The sequence below is a fragment of the Eleginops maclovinus genome, chromosome 10 (assembly GCF_036324505.1).
Source record: "Eleginops maclovinus isolate JMC-PN-2008 ecotype Puerto Natales chromosome 10, JC_Emac_rtc_rv5, whole genome shotgun sequence".
Classification (NCBI taxonomy): Eukaryota; Metazoa; Chordata; class Actinopteri; order Perciformes; family Eleginopidae; genus Eleginops; species Eleginops maclovinus.
In genome coordinates this window covers 14,752,900-14,770,417 of record NC_086358.1, presented here as the reverse complement: position 1 = coordinate 14,770,417, position 17,518 = coordinate 14,752,900, and the positions used below count along the sequence as shown (strand labels likewise).

At 39.7% G+C, this 17,518-nt stretch overlaps 1 protein-coding gene across 7 annotated transcripts in view; it reads left to right on the top strand.

Annotated features, from left to right (window-relative positions):
* Positions 1-17,518, top strand: part of thrab (thyroid hormone receptor alpha b) — a 134,750-nt gene that overhangs the window by 84,832 nt on the left and 32,400 nt on the right. For 3 of the 7 annotated variants that reach the window (XM_063893547.1, XM_063893543.1, XM_063893544.1), the window contains exon 4: positions 6,080-6,465. In XM_063893547.1, coding sequence (XP_063749617.1) covers positions 6,410-6,465 — 56 coding nt within the window. In that variant the 5' untranslated portion in view covers positions 6,080-6,409. Of the gene's footprint in view, positions 1-6,079; positions 6,466-14,373; positions 14,567-17,518 lie in introns of those variants that run through there. The other 4 variants (XM_063893548.1, XM_063893545.1, XM_063893549.1 and 1 more) reach the window with 2 other exon arrangements.

The following is a 17,518-nucleotide window of genomic DNA, read 5'->3' as shown; positions in this document are numbered from 1 at the left end:
CAAGGGTCCTCATCAGCTTAAAGGCTAAAAACATCATATTCCTCTGAGGTTACATTATACCTGCTACCCTTTTATCCCTCTGCCTTCATGGGGAAATACACGTGGAGATCCTGTGAAAGAAGTGAACATGTTCAACATGAAACTCCTTTTCCGGGTAACAAGAAATTGGCACATCGGAGCTGACATGTGATCTGCTGTGCACCAGAACACACCAGCGGCTGCAGGAATCATATAGTAGCATTAACAGGTGTTCTGTGCACTTGGCCGCCCCCCTTAAAGCTGATAATGATTCAAATAATTGGTGAAAAGGCCCTGACAGGGAAACCGCCATTTCCCTGCCAAATTATGCTTTGTTTTTTTCCAAATTGGTTTGCGACCGTGACATTTAAATGGGATGAAATTTGAAAGGAGATGGAGGGGAGAAAAGGAGATAATGGGCAAAAAGCCAGACAGCTGTTTGCTGAGTGTTAATACACTTCTGTCACTACACTGAAGCATTTATCAAATAAAGGTAAAGGAATACCTCCCCAGCAGAATGATATTTTTTATACAAAATATACGTTTTCTTTATGAATTCAAGGCAGCACAGATCTTGATATATCACACTTTTTCTCTTGTAGACTTATCGTTTGCAGCTGTCTTGAATTTAAAGCTGAGAATCTGCAGATTGAACAGGTTTTTTGTTGTTGCTCCTAGCATCTATGAAGCTAAGTTTGAACGATGGACATGACTTTCAATTGAAATAAATGACTACACTGTAATTATGGATGAGCTAATGCGTTGTAATTTGTTATGGAAACCTTGTATGCCATACCAATACTATGCATTAACACATGCTCACTAAATCTGGGTTTAACTTTAACAGCAGATGTTGAATGATACCAGGCACTTTTGTTATATGTGGTTTTCCGACTCTTCAAATGTATGATTATACTGAAATTCCGATTCCAAAAAGTTTTATGTTTGGCTATAATGAGACTTTTTGTGTGTGTATGGGAGTAATGACTCATGGCCGTATTAAATACTTCCGTCTGTAACTCAGTTTGCTTTTTTCTTAATCTGTTTGAAAGGGAAAGTGCAGGATGGTTTTCAAAACAATCCCTCCAAACCTTGGATCAATTATGCAGCACGCATTCGAGTCTACAAACATGCAAACTATGTCACATCCTTGAAACAAGCTATTCTTATAAAGAAAATAACTTGTGTTAATCCTTTTGTTTGGTCCTTCTACCAAACAAAAGGCAAAGAAGACATGCCCTTCAATGATGCTCTTTATTCCCTTAACTCTTTTGCTAATGGTGTCAGAACTACAACTAACAAGCTATCAAGGTTTTCCCACTTGATAACGTTGATCAACTGGGAAAATAATTCCTAAATATTGTGTCAGTACCTTGTGTCTTTAATAATACTTTCCATTGATATCGGTCCATCAAAACACATCCGCAATGTCCTTGAACGTAGTGATTTCTTCTTGGTGTAGAACCACATTTAAAATTGGCCTTCTTTGTACTGAAGAAATCACCCAGTTCTTTTCTTGTCAGACATTGATCTTTTGGGCCTGGAACAGAGGAGAAGGGGAACAAGTCATGTTTAATTCATTCTGAGCTTCTCCAGGCATCAGTGTGCATTCACTAGTTATTCTTTTGATACATTTTAAAGGCTGTATTTCAGAGCATGCAATTAAAGGTGAACACTGCTTCAGGGAAAATGCCAGTTTTTTCCAGGCCCAATTAAAATTTGGAAGCTGCACTACAAGGGTAGAAAATCAAGGTGCATTAAAAGTGTGTGTGTGTGTGTGTGTGTGTGTGTGTGTGTGTGTGTGTGTGTGTGTGTGTGTGTGTGTGTGTGTGTGTGTGTGTGTGTGTGTGTGTGTGTGTGTGTGTGTGTGTGTGTGTGTGTGTGTGTGTGTGTGTGTGTGTGTGTGTGTGTGCATACTAAAAGTAGATGGTATTTTAGAAGAAAAAAAACCTGAGAACCAACATGAAATTTCCCAGAAAACGTCACACTTTTCATGTCAACATTCGATCACAAAGCACTAATTACATGTTTAATAAGTGTAGAAAGAAATGTCTAAAATATTCTTTTATTTATTCATTGGATTATAGAGTTTAGACTGATTTAAAGATGCCCTATCATGCTTTTGGGGGTTTTCCTTTTCCTGTAGGGGTATTTTGGTTTTAGTGCATGTATATGGTCGGCAAAGGCTAAAATCCCAAAGTTCACCCCCCTCCCCTGCCTGAAACACCTTGATTGAAGTCCTTTCTTTACTTCTGCGACAAAGAGACATCACTACGTAACACCCGCGCTTATATTGGCTAATGCTTCAACACTTCCTACGTGATAGGCTAAGGATCAAGACATGTGTAAGCAGTTGACCAATCAAATCAGAGCCGGCCAGCTAACCAATCAGAGCAGACTGGGCTCTGGTTTCAGACAGAGGGTGAAAAGATGTGATGCAGCACAGGCAGTATGAGAGCAATATAGAGCTTTTTGAATATTAAAGCATGGAGAGATGTCACAGTAGAGACACAAAATACAGATATGAACCTGGGAATTAGCATTAAAGCTCCCATTTTAATTAAATATAATTTAAGTGTACAGCTCAATAATTGCGGATGACCTATGCTATTTAACATAAGCCCTTGTACCACTTACCATTTGTTTATGTGTATGTTGCCTTGGCGCTCCTAGTTGCATCAAAATATTTCTTAATGGGTTCAATATGAAGCTGTAGCCATATCTGCAGCTGTAACATACTTTGGATTGAAAGGTTACCCAGGAACACGTTCACTAAAGCCATTCATCACCTCCTCATCTACATGCTTTTTACATGGTTTGTTTCCTGATACAATCACACTATGGTGTGCTGCACATCATTTTTTTATTGCTCGTTGAAGCGAGCAGACCATAAATGGTTGTAAAATGAATGTGCAAATTCCAGGCATTATGTATGTATCTACATTCATGCTTTAAAGCTGCTGAATGCCCTAAATCTGCCTTTTGACACGCCCTGTTCTTTCCCTGTTATTCCTCTTCCAGCTCCGATAAGCGGGTTTATTTTGTCTCAACTCCAAAAATGACCTAAATCAAGTCTTTTATTTACCTTTCATCAACTTACCGTCCATGCCTTTCTCCAAAAAATACTATATATTATCTCAGTCTCACTTTATCTCCCTCTTTCTCACTTTCCCTCCTTATCTCTCCTCAAAGTATGCAATGTACTCTTTTTTTCTGCCCCAGACCACTTGGCAAACTGTATTTTCAAGCCCTGACCTTGTCAATATGGGATATAAATACAAGCATAACTTCCCGGGTGGGAGCAAAGGGGAACGAGTACATGCAAGGACACAGTAGGAGGGGAGCTATATGGCTTGCATGGAGGGAGAGAGTTTTATTACGCAGATTTATCGCACTACTAGTGTTTGTTTTCTTTTTCACATGGAAAGTGGGAGATAGTTAGCCTAGGTAACTTCAACTTTATTAGTAAGTAAAATTTTACAGCACGTTTGGTACTCCTAAATGTTAATACTGATAATAAAAACAATATTAACACTGTGGAAAAAAGTGTCATATCAACACTCATTATGCTATCATGTGCTATCCAGAGACAACAGTTGGTTGAGTAAGATGTACAGAAAAATGATTGCGTACTATTTTGTTTATCTTCAATTAGTTTTTATGCAAAGTTGGCAGGGACCACTGTTTTCACAGCATATTGTGATTGTATGTCCCATTAAAGCTTAAATAGTTGTGTATTGGACTGACATACCAAAGGCATCTAATTGCTCTTTGAGAAAATGCAATTGACATTTTTCCCTATTTTCTCACAATGTTTAGCAGTAATGAAGAATAGATTCATCTAGAAAGCAGATTAATTGATAATTAAAAAAAATACGTTTTTTAAAGCCCTCTGGAAAGAATTGAAGCACAGAAGTTCAGCATGACCCTCTGTGTTGTTGCAGTTCATTCAGTGGAAGTTAGGCTCACACATGTGTATTAGACCTTAATTAAAAACGTTTAGGACCATTTAAGCCCTTTGTGGACCTATGATGTTTTCTGGCTCATGTTAATGACTGTAGTGAACGCATTTCAGTTGCTTATCCAACAATGGGCCTCTCTCTCGTCCGTCCTCTCTGTCCCTGTGTGATAAACAGCTAATTGTTTGTGCTACAAACAACAACAACAATGAGTTAGCTAGTGCCCCTTGTAGCAGCAGTGGATCTGATAGAGAGAAGGCCTCTGCTGGAGCGCACTCCATTAGTGGGAAGCCTCTGGGGATTATGTCATTACTGCCCTATTTACTATCACACCACAGAGTCCTGCTGGGGTCAGCCTGACCTTTTTTTTCATTACAATGAACGGAACGTCGCTGGTGTGTTTGTGTGAGTACAATATCTGTGCTTGTGCTTGAAACAGTGTTGTTTTCTTGGGTTAAAAGAGTCAATAGGGATTATTTTCAATAAAAACAAAACAAATTGGTGAACGGTTGTTGTATGGATGGTTGATTAATGGAAATCAGCTGATGTAAATGCTACAACAGACACTTTTTTCTCTAATATAAAGCAGGTCTCATGACTGAAAAGGTTTCCATCCTCCACCTCCTACACGTCAGGCACATCATCGGTGTCCCTACGTGTGGCACAGCTGCGTCTCCTGTTTTGACCTTTCAATGAATCATAAATAAATATCTCCCGGCATTTATAGGTCTATTAACACTGTTAAGGTTGCAGCGCTTCATAAAGCTCATGCCGGAGTGTACTTTACATCAGCTCCTTTTATACTTGTAGCAGTGACACAGAATGAGGCAACATTTACTCAACAGATTAAAGACTGTTAAAGAGGGCGTTTGGACTGTTTATGACGTCAGTGCCGCTATGAACTGAACCTCATTTTATTGTAATCTAAGGCATCACTGCATGGGAATTCAAAGTCATTGTGACAATTAATGAATCTCCTAATAAAAAGGTAAACACAAAACAACCTAAATCTTAAATTAGCTTGTTTCCTTCAGTTGACTTCATAACAACTCCCTTGCCTGCAGAGAAAGGTTGTTTTGAATATGACCTGTAATCTCTATTAGCTAGAAAGAGCAATTATAATGAGTCGTGTCTGGATTACAATTGCATTGAAACGGGGATTAGTGGAGAGAAGAATAACATCTTACTTTGACAACAGAGGGGGGAGGCAGGGGCAAATGGATCAAGACTCTTCTGAATACACACACGCTCTTTGACACAGATTCAGCCACTCATCTTAAAGCTACTTAACCCCATGAGAGGTGGCATTCCGGAAGAAGTTTTCCAAAGATCTTGAACTGGAATTTGAACAGCCGCAGTTAAAGGTGATTCACCTTTGACCTCCAGGCCAGCTTATCTAGTTGATGTGGGACTCCTCTAAATCAACCTGTTGACGGGTTAACAAACAACTGTGGTCTCCTTCTAACCCACTTGCATCCACTCATGTGATAAGCCTGGTCGGATTTATTCTAGTGGTTTTAAAATGTCCTGTACTGACCAGCTGTAGACAAAGCTCTCTGTTTTAAGGTGTTCACCCCTTCAGAGAGTCTATCAGTCTTAGTAACCCCAACATAAAAGCAAACTCTTCACCTAATCTTTGAAAATAAAGTTATGAGTATATTTAAGTTGCAGTGCTAAAGCACAATTATTTTATCAAGATTGAACACTCTGAACGGCTGAGCGTGGGCAGGTGTGCAGAAATGAATGGTGGAAGATACTACAATGTTCAACGTTTGTTTTATATAATAAAAGACGTTTATTTGATAAGATTTTCACTAAAGCATGAGAAAAGATGGGAAGTAATAGCATTGCTTTTTCATAATTAAAACTAACAACTATTTTCATCATTAATGGATCTGCTGAATATATTCAAAATGACACTATGAATCGTGAAAAAACGTGTGCTAATATCTTGTTTCTTCATCTAAGGGATTCACCTGATCTAAAAAAAAGTGAAGTTTGTCTCCTTTGCATTAGAAAAACAACATCAAAGTTTAATTTCTGCAGATATGCTAATTCCTGCAGCATTGTGTGTTCTGACTGTGTTGACTTTCCTCTTCCAGATTGGATTTCATTCCACCCTCCAACTCCCTGAGACTGACATCCACCTCCAGCCCGGGCCCCAGGGCCAGCCCATTGACCTCAGACCTCTTCCAAATCTTTGGATTCACACCGAGCCACACCGCACCAACCTCAAGTCGTTTCCCTCTGGAGACCCCCAACCGCCCGCCTGCGCCCCCCCCCCCCCCCCCCATCCCCAAAAAAAACCCAGGGACGGGACCCTGTCATGTTTCACTGAGGGTCCCCTCCCAACTGGCGAATGACAAGTGTGCATTCGAGGGCGGGGCTTGCCTCAGTCTCTCATGATTGGCTGCTGGATGGAATTAAGGTGAATGGAACACGTGCCCAAGGAGCAGGACCCTAACCCACCAGAGGGAGAAGAGAAACGGTGAGTCTTTATGTTTTCACATACACATTCACATTGGTGTTCTTCCAGAGCAAATCTTCCACTTATTCAAGAATTGTTTTTGGCAATAGTTTTATGTTGCTCTGAGTAAAAGTTGTACACCAAACCTCAAGGACCCTCCACTGCTCTTAATGCTGTCTTTGCTGATGTAAACAAACCCCTGAAATGAAGCAGGCATGTGCTTCTGGCATCACCTTACGTACGGAGGAGGTTTTCTGAGGACATCCATATTTTTGAAAGTCTCTCTTTTATCGTCTCGATCTTTCTCATGGTGCTCTCTGTTTTCACCACTGCGGACCACTTTATTTCCGAACAAGCTTCCAGACGAAGCGGCCCCTTTTTCCCCGCCGCCAGTCTCTTCCTCTTGTCTGAATTGTTTTCTCGGAGAACTCGCCTTAAAGCTACATCTGACCCCTACGCTCCTCCCCCTGCTCCTTCATGCCGGCCGGCCCGAACGCAAACAAACACGGCACTGTTTAAGGCCTTTCTCATAAATGAAAACATAATATTAGTGGAATGGAGCCTCTCTCATAGTGCCGCTGGAAGAGGAAGGGGCCCTCTGTGTGGAAGGGGCCTGTGGGTAAAGCAAAGCGTTATCAGTCAATATCAATCTGCTTCGGCTTTCAGAGAAGAGTTCAATAACAAGGTTCCATGAAAGTTTTAGGAATTAGAAACTTAATCTCACTTTCTGGGAATAACCAAAGGCGTAATGCTGACGACTGGTCATGTCTGGAAGTCTAAATATGGTTCTGTGAAGTATGTTCGTGGAAGCTCCTGTTTAATCAGTGCTTCCCCTAATCTGTATTCATCATGCTGATAAGTTAAGACACAACACAAACTTTAAACATATTGCCTTATTTATTTTGTTAAAACACCAAGCCCTTCTGTTTACAACGTGTAGTGTTTACCACTTAACCACAGGAAGTGGACCGGAAGAGCACATGAACACAACTCACTCTAAAGTCCTTCCTTTTTAAAAAAATATGAAATAAGAAAAAAATTACACATGACCCCGGTATGTTCTGCCGAGATTCATATGATTTTGATTCAAATCAAAATATACATGATATAAACATCCATACATTATAATAACTAAACAATATGAAAATGATTATAATGACTATTTTAATTACATTTTTTTAATTACGCACGTCACAGGGGGGTTAAAACCTTTGTATGTCTATGATAAACCTACAAAGCATGTAATGATAGTATATAGTAGCATGTGGAGGGACAGGCTGGCTCTTACAGCTCCACTGTGTCTCCATGCGCTGCGTTACAGCTTGTGTTAACAAAGTCAATCCGGCGGGTCTGCATAGATTCCTCAGCTAACATGGACACCTGTCAGGAGATTAACAGCTCTGCCACTGGGGGGACGAGGACAGTTGGTGCAGTCATGGGTGTAGGAGTGTATACACCGGCCTTTCTATGTATTATCTCGTATGTTCGGTGCTAGTATTCGCTGCATCTCTGCTTGTGGCCTAACACCTCTACCCAGTGCAGGCTGTTGCGTTTTGCACCTTGCGGGAAATTAAAAAGCACACAGATTTACGCTGTAAGGCGACCGAATGTAGTGGTGTGGTTCTATGAAAAATATCTGCGCCTCCACTATGCATGTTGTCAACCTCTTGTTTTGCCCTTCTCCGTCTGATTTTTGACTTTGCCAGGTGAATTTGTTTTGGTGTCTGATGGTGCCATGGCCTTCATCGCCCCTCGGTCTGGCCGTGATGCCCCGAAAATAATTGTACGTCCTACGGCCGTTGTGCCCTGTTGCTGTTAAAATCTCGAAGTTGCTGTAAAAGTGTCAGAGCAGTGGTCTGGGCTCTGAACTGCATTAGTCCTTGTAGCTTGGAATGGTTACGCGCACCTCACGTCTCATACGTCGCATCATTCAATCATCATTGCAGCGTCTCGCTGTAAGAATACAAGGAGGCTTCGTGTCTCTTTTTGTCCGTGAGTATATTCACTTCTGAGACAGGTTACTGTCGTCCGTAACCACGCCAAAACAACAAAGAAGTACGTTAATTATCACACACACATATACCGTTAGCTCTCCCATAGCATTCCCCCGTCTCTCTCTCTCTCTCTCTCTCTCTCTCTCTCTCTCTCTCTCTCTCTCTCTCTCTCTCTCTAGGAACCTCCCTTCTCCTCACCCAGTGGCGTTTTTATATGTACAAAACTGGTGGGGCACGAACAACGAAAGGCTTTTTGTACCTTAATACATGGAGTAAAGAGCGCTATCACAAAGCAAAACTTAACAGTAACAACAACCGTGATGCCTCAGCATGAAAACATCAGACTGTAGGAAAACACAGACACTCGTCACCGTGGTTACATTAGCAATCGATCCATCGATACATAAACTATACTTCCGCTCACCAAAGCTCCAGTAGATGGTCAACTTCTTTCATGTTCTGTTTGTATTATTTACCGCTGGTGATGTAGTCTAAGCCCTCTCGTCTCCTCTGCATAACTACACTTTTCGCACACACACTTACAGCCAATCAGCTCTGACTTATGAGATGATGTTTCAGTGGGGCTGCGAGCGCTTTGCTCCACTTGTGATTTATTTTTTGCCGCACACATTGAATGAAAAACTACTTAATGCGCAGTGTAGTAAAAAAGTAATTTGTTTTCCATGTCATTCATGTGTTTTTATTATCAGAAAGTTACGTTGTTTATTTGTAAGCTCCAAATCCTAATTTTTCCCTAAATGGCCTTTGTGTCCTAAAAAAAAGTGACACAAAACGCCAATTGGCTTTGCCCCTAAAATGACGAAATTCCAAGCCTGGTGCCAACCTAAACAATCTAGGAAGATAAGTTGCAATAGTAGGTCGAAAATATAAAGATAATACAAATAAGTATTTTGAAGAAACTATTTAGCTTTAGTAAAAGAATAAAGACAACTATTTACACCAAATTGAAATATAAAAAGAACCTTAAAAGCTCAAAAACTAAAACATTTCAGTTTCTGAGCTGATGCTGTGTATTCCAGCGCAGAGTGGAAACCCACCTGTTTTGCTTGTGCCTTAGCTTTTAAACCACACACACACACACACACACACACACACACACACACACACACACACACACACACACACACACACACACACACACACACACACACACACACACACACACACACACACACACACTATAATTCAAACCTAATGCACCAGCACTTAGCAAATAGACCTGCATTACTTGTTGTTCAGAGTTTGTTGATATCATTTATTTGCCTATTTGTAAGTCACTTTGGATAAAGTGTCAGCTTAATGAAGTGTAAGGTAATCCTTTTTTTTTTTTTTTGATAAACTGGTGTCCAAGTAAATATGGATCCAGTTGAGTAATGTGATGTTTATTTAGTGACACTGTATCGATTCTCAAAAACAATGTCAATCTTTAGATAATAATTTTATGCAAAGATTAGTAAAAGAGGGTGTCTCAGATTGCATAAAAACTATTGCTAAGATGTTTGGTGTTACAGGGGCTGTGATGAATGCTAATTAAGAGTCCATTGATCTGATCACAAAAGTCTTTAAAAATATGTTTTAAACTTTGATTTTGCATTGGAGATTTCCTAAAATTAGATTTATTTAAATTGGCTTGATTAAAGTATTGCATTATATCTAGTTAAACAGTAATAACCCTTGGTTCTTGATACGTACAGTATATCGGACGTTTTCGCCAACACTCAGCCTTATTTGGACAGGAAAACAAATCAACTGTAATTTATTAAGTAAAATAAGAAAGATCTTGACACTGCTCTATTCATAAAGCAGCTTATCCCGATAGCTCGTTAAGATGCATGAATAGCTGTACAGTGCGTGTCATGCTGGATTTAGTTCAGACGTGGATGTGTAGTTGTGGCTTGCATCACTTCTCCTAACATGTCACCACAGCTGATGCAAGGGGCTGCTTGCAGTGTGTTGCATTGGCAGTGCCAAAGCCTTGCGCCAGAGTGCGTGTGTGTGTGTGTGTGTGTGTGTGTGTGTGTGTGTGTATGTGGGGGGGGTGTGTGTGTGTGAGAGACACTTGGCTGTATCCAGGAATCTTTGTTGCTGATGTGCTTCAAGGGGTCGTTTGTTTTCATCCAATGCAGCCCAGCCAAACATGTGTGGGACTGGATCACAGCAGGCAACAAGTTGGTGGTTCCTTTTTTTTTTCCTTTGGGCGACAGATAAATTAATGTTTTATTTTCTATTTATTTAGGAGTTCAGAGAGTAAACATTGCATCACACAGAACTAAAACACTTTCCATTAAAAACATTACATCATAAAATAAATGAAACTTAATACTTTATGATAATTACTCTGTGGTTAACTATCAAAATTACTTTTGGTCATATTTGCTGAAACTAGATTTTAGAAACTCCCTTTGGTGTGAACTTTAGGATTTTAGCCTTTGCTCAAAAACCTAAACATCACGCTACAGGAAAGGGGAATCTCAAAAAGCATAGTAGGGCCTCATTCACAATGCACAGTACACTAGGACATTTTTCATTTGAGGCAAGAAATGGAATCCATTAACAGAATCTTGAGACATATTTGATCTGTGCAGCCAAGTGAGCCAGTCCACGAGCAGGGATGGAGATTCCTTGTTGATTGACTTTAATAAGGTGCAATATTGTCCAGCAGATTATTTTTCACAGATTATCTCTCTCATGCCCCTATGTCACGATAGTGTCAGCAAATATGACAAAAGTTGTTTTCATTGAGTTACTTTAACAGTCACTTGATTGGTTATGTTTCAGCTGTAATTACAACTGTGATTTAAAACTCGAGAAAGTACCTCATTGTCTGATAGCTGGGTATTGTGTTGCAAAAGTTCACAGCTATTATTACGTGGTACATGAGATTGTTGCTGAGGTGAATCGCATGTGAACACAATGTTCCCACTTCTTATAACGTGTTAGATCAGTACTTGTCAACAGTTTGTATTCACCGCAGGTACGGCCTGTTTGCCTCAGCTGTATATTCATGGGATGAGGGATAATAACTCTGCACTACCTGAAAGAGGAAGATCAATCCACCAAACAGACTTTCACACATGTAGAGAGAAACATGGACAGAGCCAATTACTATAAAGACAAAACATTTGCATCTTGATACACAAGGAGAAAATGTGATCTTTTCCCAAGCTCGAGTATTTTCTTTCTCCCTCCTGTGATATGAAAGTCAGGCCTACCTGTGTTTTCATCCTTGCTGCCTGTAAAGTTTACCAAAGCCCTCTGTGATCACATTCTTCCCCCTGCGATGCTACAGTATATCTGAAAAAGTTAACAAGATTCAGCTTTTCCTTCCCCTGGACATGAGGATATCCTGTCATGAGCCACTAAAAGGCATTGTTTTAGTGCTTTTGCTATGGATTTTATAAAGTCGCTGCTGGTTCTTGCGCCTTGGAGATGTATATACTAAGTAAGGCTTTGAAGCTCAGTGAATTACATTTCGGTTGAATAGAAGTAGGAGTTACTGTACGTACCGGTCTTTCAATCAGAAGATGAAGATCCTTTGTTGGGTAAATACACCATGTTCTGTATGCAGTATATGGGTGTGTCCCATGAAGTAAATGTTTTTACATTAACTGGATTTCTGGCATCGTGCCGTACACGAAGTGACACTCATTAATAGCTGTTATGCCAAACGTTCAGAACACTGATGGATTTGAAGATTAACAAAACTTGATTCTGAGTTCTGAAAATAGAACTGCATTGGTGTTTGAGTTTGTACATTTCATCCATTATGTAATGATTTCGGATTGATAATAACTATGATTAGATGATAATGATGATCATGTGCGAGCTGTGTGAATCACTGATCTAGAGCGTTGTGTTTTGCATTCAAAAGAAATGTACTACTGCCATCTTGCACAGGACAATTTGGAGAGCATTTTTATTCATCAAGCAGGATCAGTGTTTGGTTTGTGCTGTGACTGCAGATATTCAACAGTGAACAAAAGCAACACCTATAATTAACATATAAAGAAATGCTGCTAGAGATGCATATGCACCTGCAGAAGATTTATAATAAATCTACAGAGCATTTTCTTTGCATTATCTCCTCAAGCAGAGTAGCAAGTTATCCTTTGCCCAATGGGATGTTCTTTATTTTTTATGACCAAATTCATCTTAAAATATCCATGTACGTCTGCTGTCATTATAGGTCATGTGCATTGTCCAAATGATTTGTTTTATTGGTCTTTTAGGCCAATAAAACAAATATATTTTGCTATGCAACATTTGAATAATGTTCATTCATAGAGACAATGGAGTTTTTCTAATTGAATTGAATATATTGTTTAAATAAATAGAATTTGATAAATATTAAAATGTTAATGTTTGAATCATGAAATACTAATTATTTTATTTTTGGTTTGCTGTATATGACTCGGTATTTTTGTTTTGTTTTTTGCTGGGGTTTTTTCACCTAAAATCTTAATCCAACTGTACTTGAAATGTTATAACATATTTAATATTGTATGCTTTTCCTAAACTTATATTTTTATTTATAGGTTTAGAATGCAATTTATAGCAGCTGAATGCACACAGCATTGGCATTGATGTGAACTAAATGCAGCTAAATGCTGACTTAAAGTATAGTATGGTCTTATTTTAGTTTCTTTGTGCCGGATGCAGCGAGCTGTATATACTCGAGGATTTGGCTCCATGTTTATTATTGGTTATGCGTGGGTTGCTGTACACTTGTGTATTTGGACAGAGGGAGTTGTCTTGTTTTCACTCAGTTGCATGCTATATCCCCTTCTAGCTCAGCCTGTAATTTAGACAGTGGAGGGACACATGAGGGAACAAAGTGTCCATTAGCGCTAGATGTATAGGACCAGACAGACCCAGCTGTAGGCCTGTAGCATGCATGCTGAACAATAGGCTACTGTGGCACTTAAAACATAGGACAGGGGGGCTCATTCAGACGCTGTTATAGATATAATTCACTAGACTATTCTCAGTGTGTTTGCATTGTTCTCTATGTTTAAAGAGCACTAGCTTCACAGCAGGTGCCTTTCAGTCTTCTGTTTTTAATTGAAATTATCAGTTCAAATAGCACTCATTTTTTTCACTTCTATGTAATCACCAGTGTTATTTCTGGCAGCACTCCTTAAACTTGAACTTGAACTTATAATATTTTATATTCTTCTAATTGCCAAAAAATCCCATAGAAATACCAAAACCATAGTTCCACTGTTTCCTTATTGACAATAATGTTCTGTTTATCTGTACATTATCTTTGTATCTTGCTGTCCAAGGTTTTTAAAAACACAAAAACTCTTTCCTGCTGCAAATAATCACTTGAGCACTAAATGTGTGTTAATTTCGCAGTTGTCCAAAACAAAAGCACTGTTTTGTACTGTTTGAGTAAGGTTAAATAAGAACTACAGTGCACAGCTGTTTCATCAAGTGGATGACCTCTTTAAAAAAAAATGAAACCGTTTTTTTTGTTTTTTTTAAGTTTATGTCATAGCAGAAACCAATGAATTTGAGACCCAGACGGGTTGGGTTGGATAAAGAATTTAGAGGACCATTTTTTGCTTTGTTTACACCAAGACACCAATAGAATTATCACAACCCTTATTCTTTAAATGTACCAACAAAAGAGCAATTATCTGTAATGAGATATAGTTATCTGTGCCTGCTGTCAATGTGCTGTTTTGCTAATGAAAGCTTTAATGAAACCTGCACTCTCTTAAAATAGCCACATCTCTGGAGAGTACTCCGTTACCTGACAGTGCAGCAATTACATGTTGGACGCACTCCTCAGTCGCTGTCAATGTCACAGGTGGAGAGGCTGGCTGTCCTCCAATCAGGGTTGAATGGGTGGTACTAGCAACCGAGCAAGTAAGTCCCACAGATTAGAGGAAGAAGGAGGGAGAGGCAGTGTAGTTCAGTGGGTTGGCAGACTAAATTTAGCACAACTGCTGGATACATCAGAGTGTAAGACAGGGAAGACAGAGTGTTAGTCCATGCATGATTGCTGTGTAGCAGCTAGTCATCTTCATCTGCAACTTCTACTAGCAGTCCTCCTCTGCCATGCATATTTTACAGTCCCACTGCGCCATCAGGTCAGCACTGTAAGTCTTTGTATGTGGCATATCTTTGGCTTCTGTTGTTGACTCTTCTGTATTGCTCTTGTACAGTGTGTGCTCGCAGTTGTGCAACGTGTGTGCATATTCTGCATAGGGGCCAACGGAATCATATCATTGCTCTTGCATGTCAACTTGTGTGTGCTGGAGGGACCGCAGAGAAAGTACAGTATGTGCACGTCTCTGGGGGGTTGGCTCAGGTTGCTGGAAGGCACAGTGTGTGCGGGGAAATTGTACACTCGCCGGTGTGTTGCAATCCATGTCCCGTCAGGTTAAGAGCTGGGAACTGACAAGCGTCTTGCCCCAATCTGCAAAAACTCAAATTCCATCAAGAAATATTCAATTATGCATGATGTTTTCAGCCATGTCAAGGCATTCTTGTATACTCACAAAGTGGCCGCAGGTTCACCGGCTGTGTGATACAATTTCAAATCCTGTTGAGCTGCATGCTTTTTAGTGTAAGCTCCTAAATCAAAATGTCTTTGTGTTTGTCTGTTCAGAGTTTTGCTCCAAACCATCCTGTATATAGTTTTCATACTGAGGTGTACTTGTGCATTCTGTGTTTGTATTTAAGTTGTTGTCTTCTTGCTTCTGAAGGCCACTTGACACTCTTTCCACTCAGAGCTTTTAAAGTAGTGAAAAGCACTTCTGGGGCTCTGCCAGGGGGGCTAAGCTCTTTTTTTAGCTGCCGTAGTGCTTGTAGTTTCATTAGTGCTATTTTGGGATTTATCTTAACAGAAGCTTAGGGCTTATTCAGAGTACCATGATTCTTCATTTCATTATGATATCATTGCTCTGCCAATTCTCTGGGTATATTGCTACACACAGTTTAACGTGTGGCAGGGGGGGACATCTATAAGGGACCTGTTGTTGACATCCAGGGAGAACAGATGCAGAGAAGGCGTATTTGTTGTAGGAGTGACAGAGACCTGAATAAAGTGTTTCTGCTGTTATCCAGTTTGCCTATGTTTCCATCTTTAACAACATACTGCCACAGAGCTGTCATTGTGATGCTTGTCGCCTCCAGCTGCTGTATGGAGTGATGTGGAAATCAGTTGGCAAGGAGAAAGGTATTTACCTTCAAATGGCAGTCAGTGAAAGCCCCTCCTTGTCCTTTTGCTGCTGTGACAGCTTTAAGTATGTCTCCTCAGACTATACTGACACTTACCTTTGCCTGCAAAATGAATGAGAAGTGTCGGCCTTGTTCAAAAGCTCTCCGATTTGTTAACCTGTTGTATTGTGAAATAACCACCTCGCAACTGTTGGTGTTATATCACAAGTAGCATTGCTTCACGGGTGAGCACCCTGAATCCTGTGGTTTTTTCACACCGTTGTCATGTCAGGTAGCCTCCATTTTTACATCCCTTCATGACAGGAACAATATATCCTGTATTTTAGATACCACAAACACAACAATCAGGAGACTCTCAGACAATTTTACAAGTATCTCCACCGTACAAAACTACTTTTATTGCCGATGTATTGTTCAAATTTTTTTATTTTTCTACTATTCTATATTATATTTCTTGATTTTTGCAATACTTGCTTTTTTTTAATCATTTTTATTTTTCTCTAATAAAGGATTTCCGAATCTGATTCTAACCCAATAGGCTTTTTAAGAGGTAACTTAATGCTTTGTTAAGCTGTCTGATGTATTCTGAAAAGGGCAAAGTGAACCATAGCTGAGAACAACACAGTGCTATAGTCGAAGTGTAGGTTAAATGTGAGGGCCAGTTGAAATTAAGATAAGATAAGATGTACCTTTTTTAATCCCCGTGAGGAAATTCAGGAGTTCATGCAGCAACAGATTTGGAAAGAAAAACAGTACAGATTCACACAAAGATTTAAAAAATACAAATAAAAATTGGCATTTAAGCTCCATTACAGCAACTTCTGAACTTAACAGGCAGTTATGCTCCTGAAGGGGCAGGACACAGTGGTGTGAGATATAAAAACATGTAGGGTTACAAGAGAACAAGAGAAGAAGGAAGCTGTTGGTCGTTGTGAGCAGGGTCGCTCAGGTTGAAGGCAAGAGACGGAAGGGTTCGGGGTTGGGCAAAAATAATAGCGTTTATTTCGTAAGAAACGTGCAAACAAAAGACAGCTCCCCGGCACTTCCAGGACGGGCAAGGCCAGGACGGGGTGTGTCGGCTTCCCAGGACCCAGCCTATTGCAAGACAGACCAGAACCAGGTTACCAACATGCTTTATATTAAATGCCTGATTACCTGATTCTGATCAGCTGTCTGGTCTCCGGCCGAGCCACTCCCCTCCCCCAAGCAGCCGGTGCTCTAACCACACTCGGCTGCCACAGTCGTTTACAAGCAAAGCAATGTTGTCAATATGACCTTTTAAAAACAAGGGGGTAAGATTCACTTTGCATAAAACCTCTTATCATAAAAACAAAAAATATGTACTCATGCGCTGAGTGACTTAAATCCATGTTTCCCATCACTGAACCTCAGTGTCTCAGTCAATAAAAGAGCTACTTAAAGCTGGGACCAAAGTAATCAAACCTTTTGAAATAAATAGTTTGCATTCTCTTATTTTATTTATTTATTTGAATATACCTTTCCAGAGTTTCAACTGATAGACTGATCTTCAACCAATCGTTCCCATTACCTTTTTATGAAAGAAGTTGAGTTGTTTGCCAGTAGCACCTGATGTGCAGCGTGAATTATAGAGGAATGTTAATTACTGTTTTTGTATGAACAATTTTAATTGAATTGAAATTTCTTTATTGATTCTTTGGATTTAGTTTGGAATTAGTATTTGGTAAAGACGACATATCGTTAAAATAAGTTAATTAATCAGAAAACTGTTAATTGACTCGTTTGATAAAGATATAGTTTAAAAATAAGGGTCCAATTAAATAAATTCAGGGTCCAATATGAGCAGCACTCCAAAGGCCAGTAAAAAAAAAAAAATCTGTACCATAGGG